This window comes from Betta splendens, chromosome 19 (assembly GCF_900634795.4).
Source record: "Betta splendens chromosome 19, fBetSpl5.4, whole genome shotgun sequence".
Taxonomy (NCBI): domain Eukaryota; kingdom Metazoa; phylum Chordata; class Actinopteri; order Anabantiformes; family Osphronemidae; genus Betta; species Betta splendens.
The window spans coordinates 3,910,684-3,929,056 of NC_040898.2; the positions used below are offsets into that span (position 1 = coordinate 3,910,684).

General features: G+C 42.9%; 1 protein-coding gene across 2 annotated transcripts; it reads right to left on the reverse strand.

Annotated features, from left to right (window-relative positions):
- Positions 1 to 3,513: 3,513 nt before the first annotated feature.
- On the reverse strand, positions 3,514 to 5,983 carry LOC114846029 (tyrosine-protein phosphatase non-receptor type 13-like). 2 transcript variants are annotated; one of them, XM_029134768.3, is made up of 5 exons: positions 5,907 to 5,983; positions 5,269 to 5,822; positions 5,051 to 5,189; positions 4,787 to 4,939; positions 3,514 to 4,707 (listed from the first exon to the last, which is right to left on the reverse strand). In XM_029134768.3, coding segments are annotated over exons 2-5 (414 nt in total). In that variant the 5' UTR covers positions 5,271 to 5,822; positions 5,907 to 5,983; the 3' UTR covers positions 3,514 to 4,587. The 2 variants fall into 2 exon arrangements, with proteins under 2 accessions (XP_028990601.1, XP_055360567.1); XM_055504592.1 differs by lacking the exon at positions 5,907 to 5,983 and having other exon boundaries at positions 5,269 to 5,852.
- Positions 5,984 to 18,373: the final 12,390 nt, after the last annotated feature.

Here is an 18,373-nt window from a genome sequence, read left to right on the forward strand (position 1 = left end):
ATAAGACTTAAATAAGCAGACGACTGAATATCACACTGAATCTGTAAAAACATGATTTACATTGAATTTTACATACAGTATTCTGGCATTGCCTCCAACTTCCTCTCCTCCTCTTTGTCTCCATCTCCCTAAAAGCCTGTAAAAACTTGAAGGTGAAGAAAAATTAATGATTCATTTGTAGGATCTCATTAACTTTAAATGGAATACAAACATTTTTTTCTACTACTAGTGTCAGACTAAGAACTCCATAAAAGCAGATGACTGAATATCACAATACACCTGTAAAACATAAAATTTATACTTTTATTATACTACTATTTATACTACCATTCCTCAGTCTTCGGGGTGAAAGAAGAGTCCATCCAACCACCATACTGTACTGTAAAACAGTAAACACAGGCCCCAGTGCCTGAGACGAGAACTGCCCAGCCAGAAGCAAAGGGAGGTTCTCAGGGTTGGGATGAATATTTAAACCTATGAAGAAATAAAGCAGGAGCAGGTGAAGGAGAAAAAGGGGGAAGAGCAAACCAACAAAGAAGAGGAGATCATGGAGCAGAAAGTGGATGGGGTTTGTAAGAATGAGCCAACTGAGGTCTGGGTGAAGGACAGACGTGGACCGGGTGAGGTCCGTCTGGACCACCTGGAAGTAAAAAGAACGGAGAAACAGTCACACACACACTGTACAACAGGAAATATTAAAGTTGTAGAGTGATGAGCAGCAGCTGGTGAGGACAGCAGCGGCAGAGGTGGTGGAAACGTGCGTTTAGTGTGACTTGACTGTATCATTTGCATTGGCACAAACACTGGTCTTATTGTAGATGGAAGCTGCAGCAGGCATTGACTCATTACTGTTGACGTCTCTGCAGAGTGTTTCTCTGACAACATGGAATTTTTATTACTTGTTTACTGTATAAACATTTTCTTTCCCACAAATGTCTTTAAACATATGGCTTCTTAAATGACAGTGTGAATAAAAATGTGAATTCAAACTCACAGGACTATTAGTAAATTTGACAAATGTTACAATTTAGTGTGAACAGGGAAAGTGACATAGGCCACAAACACAGGCAATCATGCAAATACTCATCCTGCAAATAATCAGACTAATCCAAAGCTGGGTAAATTTTGTATTTAAAAAAACTTAATTTAATTATGTTGACCAGTTGACATAACATAATTAAGTTCTTCCAACATTTTTTTCAGTGCATGAGGCATCGTGTTTCTCGTGGACCACGTGACTGTGCCTTTGATACTTTAACAGCACGTCCGATCGGTGGATACACTTGTTGCTGCTGCTGATGCAAACCACAATCCCACAGCCCACAATTGCAGACAACATTTTTAATTATATTTTACTGGGGAGAAATAAAGTACCGCTTACCTACCAGAATCAAGTAAAATGTACTATTAAACGTAACTTAAATGTTACACAAGTAATGAGTTATGTTTATTAATAATATTTAAGTAAAATAAATGCTATTTTTTAGAACAGGAATCGCATTATCATGACAATATATATAAATATATCGTACGATATAGTATATGCGTATATTTTATTACATAAGATTTAGATTTATTATTAAATTTACTTGTATGACATTATGTTGCTCACTTTAATTACACGTTACCAGTTTCATGTTGATACATTACAAATCTATTTATTAATCGAAAGTAAATTTATTTTTAATTCCTTCTGCTGAACAAAGTTTGCGTCTTTTGCCCTCTTCATCCCAGTCCTCCTGCCACTCCTTCATAATAGTCTCCCAAACTATGCTTTTCCCTTCACCTTTTGACAATTTCTTCAAGCGCCTCCAGCCTGTTGCTTTACAGAGGGACAAACTGCAACACAAGCCAACAGGCGGAAACACACAAGTTAGCGAAACAAAGGCGTGCAAAAACGGAAACACAACCTACAAAATAAAAGTTCTGTCAAAAAACAAGAGAGTAATAAAAGAACTTAAAAGCAATTTTAATCTCTCAGTAACAATAATCAGATACAAATCTAATTGTGGACACAAGTGATTGTCTATGTAATGATCATCTAAGCTGAACATACCAAACCATAAACTGTATGATAACAACCTGGATGCTTATCAGAAGGACACACTGCAGAACAGGATGCTAATAACCAAACTCTGCAATCTTCATTTGTTTGCAGGCTTCTCCTGAATCTTTTTAAAAAATGTTCAATCCTCTTCTTCTCAGTATTTTGGTATATTCCGGCTCCTCTGACAAGGCACATTGTTATCCAGACGCTGCGGTCAGAATTTCAATCAATCCAAACCACTGCTGATCCCAGAGGAAACCGAAAAGCTTGTAGTTTGAGCTAGTTGTTCTGCAGCATCTCGTGTCTGCTCGTGTCGACGGTTAGATCAGCTGTAAAGGCTCATTATTGGTGGCCAATCAATCAAAGAAAACAAACAAGACCCACAAACCGCTCAGACCCTCATCTGTTTGTTTAGTTGAAATGTTAAAGTTAATGTTAATAAACTGCCACTCAAGGTGAATTATTCAGTTTTTAACACAACCAAAACTTGATTTCTCTTCGTGCTGAAATGTCATATCCATCCATCCATTTTGGATGGATGATATTTTGACGCTGGACAGGTCGCCAGTCCTTCGCAGGGCAACACAGAGAGATACAACCATTCACACACACACTCACACCTACGGGCAATGGAGAGAGGCCAATCAACCTAATGCACGTCTTTGGACTGTGGGAGGAAGCCGGAGAACCCGGAGAGAACCCACGCAAACACGGGGAGAACGTGCAAACTCCACACAGAAAGGCACCAGGGCCGCCTCCAGGAATCAAACCGGACACTGAGTTCATAAAGTTTCTAGACAGGGAGGAAGTCGTATACGTTGTAGACGGTCATGTTTGGTTTAGTGGCCAGTCCTTCACACCCCAACTTGAGTGTCCTCAGTTCTAAAATGACCACAAATAAAGTCTTATTAAAAGGAGAAGTCATGCATCAAACTGGAAAACTGAAACTGCTGCAAGCGTCAATCTCTGATTCTGTTGAGGAGTGTAATACACAGGAGGAACAAAGAAACAAATGTAAATGTGATCCCGTTGATTTAGCTCAGAATAGTACGATATGGTTGGTGTGCGAGAACGTTGAACATACAGTATATCTAATATCTAGACACCATCAAACTCATGCAACCTTGCTGAAAATGACGTGATCAGCTTGATCAACCTTACTGTCTGTCACCACATGGCTCCCGTCATGCCCTTGTTCGTGACCTTTGTCTTGCAGGTTCCTAAGGTTTTTCTATAGTTTGAGTGCTGCCTGAATATAAATTGCATTCTTTTCTTAAAATGAATTACTTTAATTTTCCCTACTGAAAATCAGAATTCCTACTTCATTGCCTGACCTTTCATCTTTTCCATTGCTTCCTGGAGTGTCTTAGTAATTCCACATTCTTTTCTTAACCCCATTAACCCCATGCAAAACGTGATACTCCTACTGTGTCACCTATGGTGTGAAATAAATCATTTATCATTAGTGAAAACAACACTGGATAATACTTCCCTGTGGTGTCCCATTCTCAACTAAATAACAATTGCTAATTTTTTTCTTAATTGAACTGAAATTGTTCTCATAATACTGTAATTTAATTAATAAACCTTCCCTTTACCACATATAATATGCTTTTTCTGTATCAAAGAACTTAGCTATCACAGACTTCTTATTGCACTGAGCCTTTCTAATCTTGTCCAATTGCCTAGAGGTCTAAGGACATGAGCAGAAGATATGTGCAGACTGAGGGCAAATCACAGGTGATGACGGATGGTGGTAGTTAGTCAGGTCAAAACAGAGGGAACACAACAAAGCGAGTCTTCAGACTACTTTTAGGGATTAAAAGTGTAAATACAGAGCGTTTGGTGCTAAAAATAAATTAAATTAAATACACAGCATACAGTATGGTCTGTTCTGGATCACATCCTTTAAAGTAAACACAGATTCATATCAACGAGTGATGTTGTGTTGATTTTGTGACTCATGGGCTGATTTAACAAAGAACAAAGCAGTAACTAAAACTTAGGATCCAGATGTGTTTAGATGATTTCACCGTGATTCCATTCTACAAAAAAAGTCAAGCAGCTGCCTTTCATACTGTCAAACAATCATATTTTACAAATCATATTCTTAAAGACGATTCAAGCGTTGTTTAAACTGAATTACTTCCTTCAGTCTTCACCACTCTGTTAGTTCAAACTAAACCAACAATCAGCTTTGAGTCCCTTCTTGTTTGCTATGCTGATGAACAGGCTGACAGACGAGGTCACACAGGAATCTCCCTGGACAATGATGTTTGATCTGCAGTGAGAGTAGAGAGCAGGTGGAGGAACAGCTGGAGAGGTGGAGGTTTCCTCTGGAATGAGGAGGCACGAAAGTCAGTTGTAATAAGACAGACTACATGTGTCTAAATGGGAGGTAGCGAGGTAGAACAGTGAGGTTACTCTCCTCCTCCTCTGTCCAGAATGTGAACTTCATTCCACTGCTGAAACTGGGCCTGATGTGTTGTTCCATCTGTGCTGAGACATCCTTCTGTGTAGTGGCTGTTTGGTTTCTCCAACTATGTTGTTGTTGTTCTTCTTCTGGCACAGACTCCAAGGATTATCCCTTCCTCCGAAGGCTTCCTCTCACGCACCGCACGGTGGAAGAAGACGCCGTATTCAGGCAACTGCTGACACACCTCCAGGGACAACGGAACAGAGAGACATTCAATTCAACTACTGGACTTCTTGTTAAATTCGATTTCACTAGCAGCCCACCTTGAGAAACTCGAGCTCTGACTCCTCATGGAGCATCTGGGCATTGCTCATGTGAAGTCGCAGCAGCTCCGCCTGAATGTAAGGCAAGGCACGTTTCTCCATCACACTCTTGGAGACGTACTGGTCGGGGCGGTAGTAGTTCCTACCATAAGCCTAAAACAACGTGGGGAACCATGTTATCAACCACCCCAATGTTATCAATTGTTTAATGTTTTCCCTGAGTGTGCAGTGAGATGAGAGTCATGCGTTGATTAATAAAGTCACCTCAGACATGCAGTCTCCATACTCCGTCTGCAGGGCCAGCGCTCCCAGGTACAGAGCCGTCTCCTCGTGGCAGGAGAGCCTGTCGTCCAAAAGGTCTCTCCTGAGCTGGAGGTAATACTGGTGACGGGTCTGGTTGTGCCTAGTGGACAACGTCACACACAGCAGGTCACAGGATCACAGTATGTATAGTTCCAAGGCAAATAAGAAAAGATACTTACATAAGAATAGAAATGTCATTGACAAAGAATTTGACCCTGAAGAAAAGGACAAAGGCGGCTGTAGGCACTTTCTTCCAGCTGTCTGGTGCGACTTTGTAAATTTTGGTGTTGTTATTCACAAAGAAAAACTCATTATCTAAGCTTATAAAGACAGTAGAAAGAAAAGTAATATATTATTATGAGCAAATATTCACATAAATTTTATTAAATGTTAAGTTGACTGAGTTTTGTAGTGTGCTGTGAACCTTTGTCAGGGACAATGAACCAAGATAGTCAGAAGGTAGCGCAAGAGGAGAGACTAGCGCAACATCAGCGCAGCGCTTCTTGTTTGTGGATTTCTAAAAAAACTCGTAGTAGGCTAATACTTGCTACGGATTGCGTTATAAAGGTGTCTCTATCTTTTGTGGTGTTGGTAGCCACTTTACCTACATTCGACACAACACTGGAAGGAGAAGGTTTGATCAGAAAACTGGATCTTACTCCGCGTCAGCTAGCTAGCTTTAGCCCGTTGACCTAACAGCCTAGCCACGTGAGAGACGGCTGCAGACCACCAACTGCGAATGCGTGGATCAACCGTTATTATAGCAGAGTGGACACAGATATCCGGACGTGGCTGGATACACGGTGGCAAACCGGACCTGCACTGCAGTCCCAGACGTGGATTTCAATGGTGACGTGAGGGCAGTTCCTTAAGGCAGCAACACAATACTACTCCTGCAACATTTAGAAGCGCTGGCTGACTTACCCTGAGAACTAGCCTTTGCGTCTGGCTGGGCAGTTCTTGTCCCAGGTAGCGTCTGGCACTGGGACCTTTCTTTCTTTCCTGGATGAATACAGGTTTGAATGCTAATATTTACCCTGAGAACTAGCCTTTGCGTCTGGCTGGGCAGTTCTTGTCGCAGGTTGCGTCTGGCACTGGGGCCTGCGTTTACAGTTCAGCATGGTGGTGGGATGGACTTTTCTTTCACCCTGGAGGCTGAGTTCAGCGCCTGGCAGGGCCGTCGACCCCCCCATGCAAGTTGCTCTAGCGTCTGGCAGGGTAACTATTATTTTTATTACCATGTTTTCCTCTACAGCCATAGGTCAGTTCAGTCACAGTGGCACTGGGGACACATGTCATCTCCCACTGAAGCTCCTCAGTGGCAAAGCAGGATGGACTGCAGCATCATGTGTTATGGAGGGGACACATGGTTGTCTGCTGTTCCAATCATGCTCCACACCACAGGGAGCAGTGCCACTGATACTGATGTACTGACCAGTGTGTCTGTCAGTCCAGTGGACAAAGGTGAATACAGGATTTTGATTGTGTGACCATTTCAAAGATGTCAAAGGAAGTAGTTGAGTAGAAATAAATGTTTGTATTACAACCTGATCCTACAAATTAATCATCTTTCTTCACATTCAGTTTCGTAAGGAGAAGACGATGAGGGCACCAGGAGACGAGGAGAAGGAGGTGAGGAGACACGTACCACTTTATTTGTTCTATTAGGTTGAGATAAAGAAACACAAAGGATAAGTTACACTTATCTGGTGACACTTTATCTGTTTTATTATTTTTTCCTGCAGATTAAGGTAAAATAAATACACAAGGTAAGTAAATAAAGATGTTAAGTTGGGATACGTTTACATTTGACTTTTTCTACATTTTAATTGACAGTAGTGTAATATTTTGTCTTTGTGTCTTTTAGCTGCAGAAGGTGACACCAGGCAATGGTAAATACAACTAAAATGTCCTTCAAGTATTTCTCTGATGTAGTTACTCACTCTGCATTCTAATACTTTCACTTTACTAGAGACGACCGATCTGGACCATGGTCCTGCAGTCCAAGGAGATGTCAAACGGATTGCAGGAAATTCGTCTGCACAATTACATTCAGTAAGAATGACATATCGTGGCTTATTCGTAGTCTGTACTTGACGTCATGTGCTCCTGAAGCCAATGTTTTCATTTTGGTTGCAACAGGTGCAGCTGTGGAGGATGGAGACAACAGACACCATAGGACTACCTGGAGAGAAGTTGTCACCTGTGTGTATAGAGGCTCAATGCTGTAAGTAATCACCTGAGCAGTAATTTACCTGAGTAGTAAAGTGGTGATAAGCTTAACATCTCAATGCAGACTTGTATGTTAACAACACATCTGTTTGTGATGTTTCTTCTAGCATCCTTCGCCTCTTTGCTCCCTCCAGCCTCCGGTCCCGACAGAGGGGAGCCTCCCAGTGCTAACCACATAGAGGAAGTGTCTTTATCACTGCTCCCTCTGTGCTGCTGGGTTTGGGAGACTCTTCACATAATCAGTGGTGTTGACCTCCATCTGTAAACTGAAGACAGTCAAGACAAGTCATATTCATAAATGATTTGAAACGAATTGTAATAAATACGTTTCATGTTAAACCTCATTTACTTTGTATTTCTTCATGTTTTACTGTGAGATTCTGAATATGTTGGTAAAATGGTAAAAATAATTACTCATTACTCATGACACTCTCACAACACTTTCATGAAGCGCTAAATAACAGACTGAGATCAGAATTTTGTTGTAACACTAATCAGGTTGTTCATTTGTCCATAGAAACTTCTTCCTTACTTCACTTTACTACATACATCAACTTATTGAATACAGATGTATTAATTAGCGAGGCTCACGGCTGCAACAATAATGATGTACAGTAACTGCATGTCGTGTCCAAACCGGTTGGTGACAGTCTCCAGTTCCTGAGTTCATCTCTAGCAAAAGGAGACAAGCTGATCTAAGGTCAGTGGGAGAAGTAGAACACTGTCACAGCCTGATAATCTCACATAGCAGAACCTTCAATGTCCACGTGCCAGATGTTCAGCACAGACCCTCCTTGAAATGCAGACGCTGCTTGTTTGACCTGTCTGAAGCTCTGTGCTTAACTTAGAAACTTGTTTAAATATGCTTTAGTAACATGTAACCTACATTAGGTAGTGGACGGTGTAAACGGCTGTCGGCCGCACTGACTTCTGTCAGTGTGTTGCATTTCCGTGAGCTAATCCCACCTGGGTGGTAACATCAGGAGATTCTGGGAACATCCTGTGCGGCAGTTAGAGTCACATGACATACCTTAAAATACTTGGTATGGATGAACTAATGAACGAGGAAATACTAGTGACGGTCTGGCATTATGGACCAAAGCCATTTTATTCAATACCAAGTTGACAGCTAATACGTTTTTTAGCATTAGATGCGCTTTCAACTACTAACAAATCCTACATTATACAGTTAAAAGTGCACAGGCCATTGTTAGATGAGAAGTTTATTGTATATTTGTATATTAGATATTTCTTTTGCAGATTTTACATAATTACACCTTATTATGAACACAGAAAGTAGCTGTTGATAGTGAGTGATTTCTTTTGGGCTCTAGTTAGATTATTAGATCAATTTAAAAAATAAATGACGGATGAACGAATGGCGATCCACTGGACCGCAGTGTTTTACTCTGACTGAGCACTGACCACATCCTTCGCTATCTAAATACAGCTGTCCAGGGCCGAAAAGTTTCAATAAAACCGCTCTCAGATAAAACGTCTTTGTTTAAACAGCCCTAAACAACTTCAACATCTTCCATTATCGTTCAGTTCAAATTTAAGTCCATGTGGAAATTCCTGTACATGGTAACCACGGACTTAATTTGCAGGGAGAAACAGGAAATACAAAAAAAAGATTGACTTGGTTTCTGACCAATCAGAGCTAATGTTGCCTTATAATTGGAGTCGCAGTCGCAGACTCGAGATCTGATTGGTTATCGCCTGGCGACACAAGCCTGTGAAATATGATTGGATAAAAACTTTACAATAATATACAACGGTTGGAGCGGCGAAACAAAGCGGATATAATATGACGCGAAGAAAAAACAGACCATGGCGAATCATTTTATCTACAAAGAAAATCTGACCATGTTTAGGCTAGCAGAGATCGCTTAGCTGCGTCTGATTGCGGCCCCTTTGCGTGGTCACGCACGTCCGTGCACGTGCGTCAAAACCATGGTAACCGGCGCTGAGTTAATAAAAGAAGCGCAGCCGTGTGATTTTACACATTTTGCCTCTGGTCTTGGAGACATTGACAGCAAAACAAAAGTCTGTGACCACATTAATTTGTTTTGCAGAAGCAATGGAGCGCCACTTGCCCCCCGAGGATCTGGGAGCTCTGGACACGGTTCAGACGGTGGAGCCGCGGAGGCAGACAGCGGTGGCAAGCCGGAGGGGGAAGGTAAGCGGCTCCTCCTAGTGTCTTAAGTGTGTACAGTCTGACGGTGAACGATGTAAACACTGACTGAAAGGTTAAATGCTAGGTGTAATAGCAGTTGAATATGTTAACAAAGGTGGAAGCGTTGATATTTTGCTTTGCTTTGGCACAATTCTTCCCCATTTATCGTTTGAGATTTGGTAGAAATAAAAAAAAAGATGCGACTCGGCGCCTATTCTTAATCACCATGGCAACAAGGTGCCCAGGTTAGCTTGCTAAGCTTGACTTTTTTTTACCAAGCGCTGTATTTTCCATTTGCCAGCTAAAATGTGTTTGTTTGTCAGACAAGTGTAGAGAGTATGTCTCATTTCAATGGGACAAACACATGTGAACAAGACGTCTAAGTTTGTACATTTAACGAGCTAAAAACTGTTGTTACTGTTGTACTAAGTGCAGCATTTCCTGTCATGTGTGAAAACATGGTAGAAACCTGACTAGTAGATGATGCATGTGATGCAAGGTGGTTAGTGCAGCTAATGTGAGCATGAATGCAGTTTAGGTGCTTAGTGTTACAGGCCTCCTGTTGTAGTGTGAATGAAGATGAAGTGAGTTCCAAATGTCTGTTCTCTGGCTTTCACACACAGTTGCTGTGCACGGTCGTCCACCTAGGCGTTGGAGGACTCGCTTTGAGCGAGCCACTTCCCACGTTCAGGAAGTTGGGCCCCCCACCTCTGGCATTGAGGTACCCGCTTTGACCTGCCTTCTTACTTAGATGTTCGACTTCCTCTTTACACTGATCTCTTTCCTCCTCATTCTCCTCCACGCTTTCCTGTTCCTTCTGCTATTCCTTCCTCACCTCCTCCTCCCTATTCTCCTCCACACTCTCCTGTTCCTTCTTCTGTTCCTTCCACACCCCCTCCTCCTTATTCTCCTGTTCCTTCTCGCTCTTTTGCTGCTCCTCATTCTCCTCCACGCTCTCCTGTTCGTCCTTCTTCTGTTCCTTCCACACCCCCCCCTCCCTATTCTCCTGTTCCTTCTCGCTCTTTTGCTCCTCCTCATTCTCCTCCACGCTCTCCTGTTCGTCCTTCTTCTGTTCCTTCCACACCCCCTCCTCCTTATTCTCCTGTTCCCTCTTGCTCTCCGGCTCCTCCTCTTTCTCCTCCATGCTCTTTTGCTCCTTCTTCTTCTATTCCACCTTCACCCCCTGCTCCTTCCCCTCTGGTTCCACCTATTGTGGCTCCTTCTGAGCTGCCCTGTGTTCCCGATGCTGGCCTTCCCCTGTCTCCTGTTATTCAGGACTCAGGCTCCACAGTGGAAGGGACCAGTGAGGACTTAGCGGTTGGGGAAACCAACGAGGCTCCTAGCAGCAGCAGCAGCAGCACACCTGGTAGAGGTAGGGAGGACAGTGATGAGGAGGGGGCTGCTCCCAAAAGACCATGTTTTACTGTGAGACACTGTGTCACACAGTAAACTTGGTCTTTGCCTTTGTTGGATGGCAGCAGCCACCTCTTCATTCACGGATAACTGGCCTCTGTTTCTGACAGGACCAGTTTATCCTACTGTCTTCTGTTTTTCTTTCTTGATTTCTTTCTTGATAATTTTAAATATTCATCCAAACCCTGAGAACTAGCCTTTGCGTCTGGCTGGGCAGTTCTTGTCGCAGGTTGCGTCTGGCACTGGGGCCTGCGTGTACAGTTCAGCATGGTGGTGGGATGGACTTTTCTTTCACCCTGGAGGCTGAGTTCTGCGCCTGGCAGGGCCGTCGACCCCCCCATGCAAGTTGCTCTAGCGTCTGGCAGGGTAACTATTATTTTTATTACCATGTTTTCCTCTACAGCCATAGGTCAGTTCAGTCACAGTGGCACTGGGGACACATGTCATCTCCCACTGAAGCTCCTCAGTGGCAAAGCAGGATGGACTGCAGCATCATGTGTTATGGAGGGGACACATGGTTGTCTGCTGTTCCAATCATGCTCCACACCACAGGGAGCAGTGCCACTGATACTGATGTACTGACCAGTGTGTCTGTCAGTCCAGTGGACAAAGGTGAATACAGGATTTTGATTGTGTGACCATTTCAAAGATGTCAAAGGAAGTAGTTGAGTAGAAATAAATGTTTGTATTACAAACCTGATCCTACAAAATTAATCATCTTTCTTCACATTCAGTTTCGTAAGGAGAAGACGATGAGGGCACCAGGAGACGAGGAGAAGGAGGTGAGGAGACACGTACCACTTTATTTGTTCTATTAGGTTGAGATAAAGAAACACAAAGGATAAGTTACACTTATCTGGTGACACTTTATCTGTTTTATTATTTTTTCCTGCAGATTAAGGTAAAATAAATACACAAGGTAAGTAAATAAAGATGTTAAGTTGGGATACGTTTACATTTGACTTTTTCTACATTTTAATTGACAGTAGTGTAATATTTTGTCTTTGTGTCTTTTAGCTGCAGAAGGTGACACCAGGCAATGGTAAATACAACTAAAATGTCCTTCAAGTATTTCTCTGATGTAGTTACTCACTCTGCATTCTAATACTTTCACTTTACTAGAGACGACCGATCTGGACCATGGTCCTGCAGTCCAAGGAGATGTCAAACGGATTGCAGGAAATTCGGCTGCACAATTACATTCAGTAAGAATGACATATCGTGGCTTATTCGTAGTCTGTACTTGACGTCATGTGCTCCTGAAGCCAATGTTTTCATTTTGGTTGCGACAGGTGCAGCTGTGGAGGATGGAGACAACAGACACCATAGGACTACCTGGAGAGAAGTTGTCACCTGTGTGTATAGAGGCTCAATGCTGTAAGTAATCACCTGAGCAGTAATTTACCTGAGTAGTAAAGTGGTGATAAGCTTAACATCTCAATGCAGACTTGTATGTTAACAACACATCTGTTTGTGATGTTTCTTCTAGCATCCTTCGCCTCTTTGCTCCCTCCAGCCTCCGGTCCCCGACAGAGGGGAGCCTCCCAGTGCTAACCACATAGAGGAAGTGTCTTTATCACTGCCTCCCTCTGTGCTGCTGGGTTTGGGAGACTCTTCACATAATCAGTGGCTTTGACCTCCATCTGTAAACAGAAGACAGTCAAGACAAGTCATATTCATAAATAATTTGAAACAAATTGTAATAAATACGTTTCATGTTAAACCTCATTTACTTTGTATTTCTTCATGTTTTACTGTGAGATTCTGAATATGTTGGTAAAATGGTAAAAATAATTACTCATTACTCATGACACTCTCACAACACTTTCATGAAGCGCTAAATAACAGACTGAGATCAGAATTTTGTTGTAACACTAATCAGGTTGTTCATTTGTCCATAGAAACTTCTTCCTTACTTCACTTTACTACATACATCAACTTATTGAATACAGATGTATTAATTAGCGAGTCTGCAACAATAATGATGTACAGTAACTGCATGTCGTGTCCAAACCGGTTGGTGACAGTCTCCAGTTCCTGAGTTCATCTCTAGCAAAAGGAGACAAGCTGATCTAAGGTCAGTGGGAGAAGTAGAACACTGTCACAGCCTGATAATCTCACATAGCAGAACCTTCAATGTCCACGTGCAGATGTTCAGCACAGACCTCCTTGAAATGCAGACGCTGCTTGTTTGACCTGTCTGAAGCTCTGTGCTTAACTTAGAAACTTTGTTTAAATATGCTTTAGTAACATGTAACCTACATTAGGTAGTGGACGGTGTAAACGGCTGTCGGCCGCACTGACTTCTGTCAGTGTGTTGCATTTCCGTGAGCTAATCCCAACTGGGTGGTAACATCAGGAGATTCTGGGAACATCCTGTGCGGCAGTTTAGTCACATGACATACCTTAAAATACTGTATGGATGAACTAATGAACGAGGAAATACTAGTGACGGTCTGGCATTATGGACCAAAGCCATTTTATTCAATACCAAAGTTGACAGCTAATACTGTTTTTTAGCATTAGATGCCGCTTTCAACTACTAACAAATCCTACATTATACAGTAAAAGTGCACAGCCATTGTTAGATGAGAAGTTTATTGTATATTTGTATATTAGATATTTCTTTTGCAGATTTACATAATTACACCTTATTATGAAAACAGAAAGTAGCGTTGATAGTGAGTGATTTATTTTGGGCTCTAGTTAGATTATTGATCAATTTAAAAAATAAATGACGGATGAACGAATGGCGATCCACTGGACCGCAGTGTTTTACTCTGACTGAGCACCGACCACATCCTTCGCTATCTAAATACAGCTGTCCAGGGCCGAAAAGTTTCAATAAAACCGCTCTCAGATAAAACGTCTTTGTTTAAACAGCCCTAAACAACTTCAACATCTTCCATTATCGTTCAGTTCAAATTTAAGTCCATGTGGAAATTCCTGTACATGGTAACCACGGAATTAATTTGCAGGGAGAAGAACAGGAAATACAAAAAAAAGATTGACTTGGTTTCTGACCAATCAGAGCTAATGTTGCCTTATAATTGGAGTCGCTAGTCGCAGACTCGAGATCTGATTGGTTATCGCCTGGCGACACAAGCCTGGTGAAATATGATTGGATAAAAACTTACAATAATATACAACGGTTGGAGCGGCGAAACAAAGCGGATATAATATGACGCGAAGAAAACAGACCATGGCGAATCATTTTATCTACAAAGAAAATCTGACCATGTTTAGGCTAGCAGAGATCGCTTAGCTGCGTCTGATTGCGGCCCCTTTGCGTGGTCACGCACGTCCGTGCACGTGCGTCAAAACCATGGTAACCGGCGCTGAGTTAATAAAGAAGCGCAGCCGTGTGATTTTACACATTTGCCTCTGGTCTTGGAGACATTGACAGCAAAACAAAAGTCTGGTGACCACATTAATTTGTTTTGCAGAAGCAATGGAGCGCCACTTGCCGCCCGAGGATCTGGGAGCTCTGGACACGGTTTCAGACGGTGGAGCCGCGGAGGCAGACAGCGGTGGCAGCCGGAGGGGGAAGGTAAGCGGCTCCTCCTAGTGTCTTAAGTGTGTACAGTCTGACGGTGAACGATGTATAAACACTGACTGAAAGGTTAAATGCTAGGTGTAATAGCAGTTGAATATGTTAACAAAGGTGGAAGCGTTGATATTTTGCTTTGCTTTGGCACAATTCTTCCCCATTTATCGTTTGAGATTTGGTAGAAATAAAAAAAAGATGGCGACTCGGCGCCTATTCTTAATCACCATGGCAACAAGGTGCCCAGGTTAGCTTGCTAAGCTTGACTTTTTTTTACCAAGCGCTGTATTTCCATTTGCAGCTAAAATGTGTTTGTTTGTCAGACAAGTGTAGAGAGTATGTCTCATTTCAATGGGACAAACACATGTGAACAAGACGTCTAAGTTTGTACATTTAACGAGCTAAAAACTGTTGTTACTGTTGTACTAAGTGCAGCATTTCCTGTCATGTGTGAAAACATGGTAGAAACCTGACTAGTAGATGATGCATGTGATGCAAGGTGGGTTAGTGCAGCTAATGTGAGCATGAATGCAGTTTAGGTGCTTAGTGTTACAGGCCTCCTGTTGTAGTGTGAATGAAGATGAAGTGAGTTCCAAATGTCTGTTCTCTGGCTTTCACACACAGTTGCTGTGCACGGTCGTCCACCTAGGCGTTGGAGGACTCGCTTTGAGCGAGCCACTTCCCACGTTCAGGAAGTTGGGCCCCCCACCTCTGGCATTGAGGTGGTACCCCGCTTTGACCTGCCTTCTTACTTAGATGTTCGACTTCCTCTTTACACTGATCTCTTTCCTCCTCCTTCTCCTCCACGCTTTCCTGTTCCTTCTGCTATTCCTTCCTCACCTCCTCCTCCCTATTCTCCTCCACACTCTCCTGTTCCTTCTTCTGTTCCTTCACACCCCCTCCCTCCTTATTCTCCTGTTCCTTCTCGCTCTTTTGCTGCTCCTCATTCTCCTCCACGCTCTCCTGTTCGTCCTTCTTCTGTTCCTTCCACAACCCCCTCCTCCTTATTCTCCTGTTCCTTCTCGCTCTTTTGCTCCTCCTCATTCTCCTCCACGCTCTCCTGTTCGTCCTTCTTCTGTTCCTTCCACACCCCCTCCTCCTTATTCTCCTGTTCCCTCTTGCTCTCCGGCTCCTCCTCTTTCTCCTCCATGCTCTTTTGCTCCTTCTTCTTCTATTCCACCTTCACCCCCTGCTCCTTCCCCTCTGGTTCCACCTATTGTGGCTCCTTCTGAGCTGCCCTGTGTTCCCGATGCTGGCCTTCCCCTGTCTCCTGTTATTCAGGACTCAGGCTCCACAGTGGAAGGGACCAGTGAGGACTTAGCGGTTGGGGAAACCAACGAGGCTCCTAGCAGCAGCAGCAGCAGCAGCACACCTGGTAGAGGTAGGGAGGACAGTGATGAGGAGGGGGCTGCTCCCAAAAGACCATGTTTTACTGTGAGACACTGTGTCACACAGTAAACTTGGTCTTTGCCTTTGTTGGATGGCAGCAGCCACCTCTTCATTCACGGATAACTGGCCTCTGTTTCTGACAGGACCAGTTTATCCTACTGTCTTCTTTTTTTCTTTTTTGATTTCTTTCTTGGTAATTTTAAGTATTCATCCAAACCCTGAGAACTAGCCTTTGCGTCTGGCTGGGCAGTTCTTGTCCCAGGTAGCGTCTGGCACTGGGAGCTTTCTTTCTTTCCTGGATGAATACAGGTTTGAATGCTAATATTTACCCTGAGAACTAGCCTTTGCGTCTGGCTGGGCAGTTCTTGTCGCAGGTTGCGTCTGGCACTGGGGCCTGCGTGTACAGTTCAGCATGGTGGTGGGATGGACTTTTCTTTCACCCTGGAGGCTGAGTTCTGCGCCTGGCAGGGCCGTCGACCCCCCCATGCAAGTTGCTCTAGCGTCTGGCAGGGTAACTATTATTTTTATTACCATGTTTTCCTCTACAGCCATAGGTCAGTTCAGTCACAGTGGCACTGGGGACACATGTCATCTCCCACTGAAGCTCCTCAGTGGCAAAGCAGGATGGACTGCAGCATCATGTGTTATGGAGGGGACACATGGTTGTCTGCTGTTCCAATCATGCTCCACACCACAGGGAGCAGTGCCACTGATACTGATGTACTGACCAGTGTGTCTGTCAGTCCAGTGGACAAAGGTGAATACAGGATTTTGATTGTGTGACCATTTCAAAGATGTCAAAGGAAGTAGTTGAGTAGAAATAAATGTTTGTATTACAACCTGATCCTACAAATTAATCATCTTTCTTCACATTCAGTTTCGTAAGGAGAAGACGATGAGGGCACCAGGAGACGAGGAGAAGGAGGTGAGGAGACACGTACCACTTTATTTGTTCTATTAGGTTGAGATAAAGAAACACAAAGGATAAGTTACACTTATCTGGTGACACTTTATCTGTTTTATTATTTTTTCCTGCAGATTAAGGTAAAATAAATACACAAGGTAAGTAAATAAAGATGTTAAGTTGGGATACGTTTACATTTGACTTTTTCTACATTTTAATTGACAGTAGTGTAATATTTTGTCTTTGTGTCTTTTAGCTGCAGAAGGAGACAACAGGCAATGGTAAATACAACTAAAATGTCCTTCAAGTATTTCTCTGATGTAGTTACTCACTCTGCATTCTAATGCTTTCACTTTACTAGAGACGACCGATCTGGACCATGGTCCTGCAGTCCAAGGAGATGTCAAACGGATTGCAGGAAATTCGGCTGCACAATTACATTCAGTAAGAATGACATATCGTGGCTTATTCGTAGTCTGTACTTGACGTCATGTGCTCCTGAAGCCAATGTTTTCATTTTGGTTGCGACAGGTGCAGCTGTGGAGGATGGAGACAACAGACACCATAGGACTACCTGGAGAGAAGTTGTCACCTGTGTGTATAGAGGCTCAATGCTGTAAGTAATCACCTGAGCAGTAATTTACCTGAGTAGTAAAGTGGTGATAAGCTTAACATCTCAATGCAGACTTGTATGTTAACAACACATCTGTTTGTGATGTTTCTTCTAGCATCCTTCGCCTCTTTGCTCCCTCCAGCCTCCGGTCCCGACAGAGGGGAGCCTCCCAGTGCTAACCACATAGAGGAAGTGTCTTTATCACTGCTCCCTCTGTGCTGCTGGGTTTGGGAGACTCTTCACATAATCAGTGGTGTTGACCTCCATCTGTAAACAGAAGACAGTCAAGACAAGTCATATTCATAAATAATTTGAAACAAATTGTAATAAATACGTTTCATGTTAAACCTCATTTACTTTGTATTTCTTCATGTTTTACTGTGAGATTCTGAATATGTTGGTAAAATGGTAAAAATAATTACTCATTACTCATGACACTCTCACAACACTTTCATGAAGCGTTAAATAACAGACTGAGATCAGAATTTTGTTGTAAACACTAATCAGGTTGTTCATTTGTCCATAGAAACTTCTTCCTTACTTCACTTTACTACATACATCAACTTATTGAATACAGATGTAATAATTAGCGAGTCTGCAACAATAATGATGTACAGTAACTGCATGTCGTGTCCAAACCGGTTGGTGACAGTCTCCAGTTCCTGAGTTCATCTCTAGCAAAAGGAGACAAGCTGATCTAAGGTCAGTGGGAGAAGTAGAACACTGTCACAGCCTGATAATCTCACATAGCAGAACCTTCAATGTCCACGTGCAGATGTTCAGCACAGACCTCCTTGAAATGCAGACGCTGCTTGTTTGACCTGTCTGAAGCTCTGTGCTTAACTTAGAAACTTTGTTAAATATGCTTTAGTAACATGTAACCTACATTAGGTAGTGGACGGTGTAAACGGCTGTCGGCCGCACTGACTTCTGTCAGTGTGTTGCATTTCCGTGAGCTAATCCCAACTGGGTGGTAACATCAGGAGATTCTGGGAACATCCTGTGCGGCA

Excerpts from the sequence above, each read along its gene's own strand:
- LOC114846029 (XM_029134768.3), bottom strand. Across the intron at positions 4,940-5,050 it reads ATGGAGACTGCATGTCTGAG|GCTTATGGTAGGAACTACTA; the intron begins GTGACTTTATTA and ends ACGTTGTTTTAG. Across the intron at positions 4,708-4,786 it reads CAGAGCTCGAGTTTCTCAAG|GTGTGTCAGCAGTTGCCTGA; the intron begins GTGGGCTGCTAG and ends TTGTCCCTGGAG.